At 46.7% G+C, this 1,046-nt stretch overlaps 1 protein-coding gene across 1 annotated transcript; it reads right to left on the reverse strand.

Annotated features, from left to right (window-relative positions):
* Positions 1-353: 353 nt before the first annotated feature.
* Positions 354-839, reverse strand: LOC111880669 (uncharacterized). The gene has a single exon (XM_023877085.1). It carries the CDS (start codon positions 837-839, stop codon positions 354-356), a length of 486 nt encoding a protein of 161 aa, XP_023732853.1.
* Between the last annotated feature and the right edge of the window lie 207 nt (positions 840-1,046).

The following is a 1,046-nucleotide window of genomic DNA, read 5'->3' on the forward strand; positions in this document are numbered from 1 at the left end:
GATTTTATCCCCTATTTGTGTGACAAGAATGGATGAACCGTAGCCAATAAAAACCAAATTATAAGTACACTTATTACTAAGGGAAGAGAGATTACCTAAATCAGACACAAGATGGGAAGTTGCACCCGTATCCATGTACCAACTTGCATCTTTGGGATCAGTGAGTGTCATGTTGTTGAATGTTAGGGGTAATTCAGTTGGATGATCGGATGGAGGTGTGGAAACCACTGTCATGGTGGCGGAATGAAGTTGGGATCAGTAGCAATGTGGTATGTGACTGGATCAGCAGAAGGACTGGAAGGACTTGTGGGGTGCTTGTCGAGTATACTGTCAGATGGTAGTTGGCGGCGCTGCTATTGGAAATTCTGCGGTGGGCGGGGAACAGACCATGGTGGAGGAGCAGGCCAACCATATGCAACCCATGGGTCGTAGTATGGAGACCAGGGATGGGCTAGGGCATAGCGTACACCAACAGCAAGTTGTGAGGAATAGGATTGAGACCTTATGTTATTGGAGTGATCTCCAGTGCGTTGGTTTAAAGAGCTTCGGTTCTGTTGGTTGCGTGGGTCAGGCCTGTTGTTGTTGTTGGCCAGGAGAACTTGAGGGGCAGAGGCATGATCAGAATGGGCTGGAGTAGATGAGTGATGGCGGTTGACACAGAATTCCTTAGAAACAAGGGTTGATTGGGCCTCCAAGAAGGTAGGAGGAGGGTCCTTGTGACAGATAAGCATGGAGATGTTCTCGAACTTTGGAGAGAGACCATTGAGCATGTATGTGACAAGGGATTTCTCCGGAACCGGTGCGTCTATGTTTGCCAACAGGTTGGTAATGGCCTTCATTTTTTGACAGTAATCTGTAATGGAGCGGTCATACTATACCAATGAACGCAACTCGTTATCTAGTTCAATGGCTCGAGAGTGTTTGTTATCCCTGAATATGGCTTCAAGATCGGTCTAGATAGAGTGGGTGGTAGACTTAGGTTGAGGATCATAGTGAGAAGGGATTGTGTCATAGTACCATACAACCAAGATTTAACCAAGTTGTCG

The sequence above is a fragment of the Lactuca sativa genome, chromosome 7 (assembly GCF_002870075.4).
Source record: "Lactuca sativa cultivar Salinas chromosome 7, Lsat_Salinas_v11, whole genome shotgun sequence".
NCBI classification, from domain to species: Eukaryota; Viridiplantae; Streptophyta; class Magnoliopsida; order Asterales; family Asteraceae; genus Lactuca; species Lactuca sativa.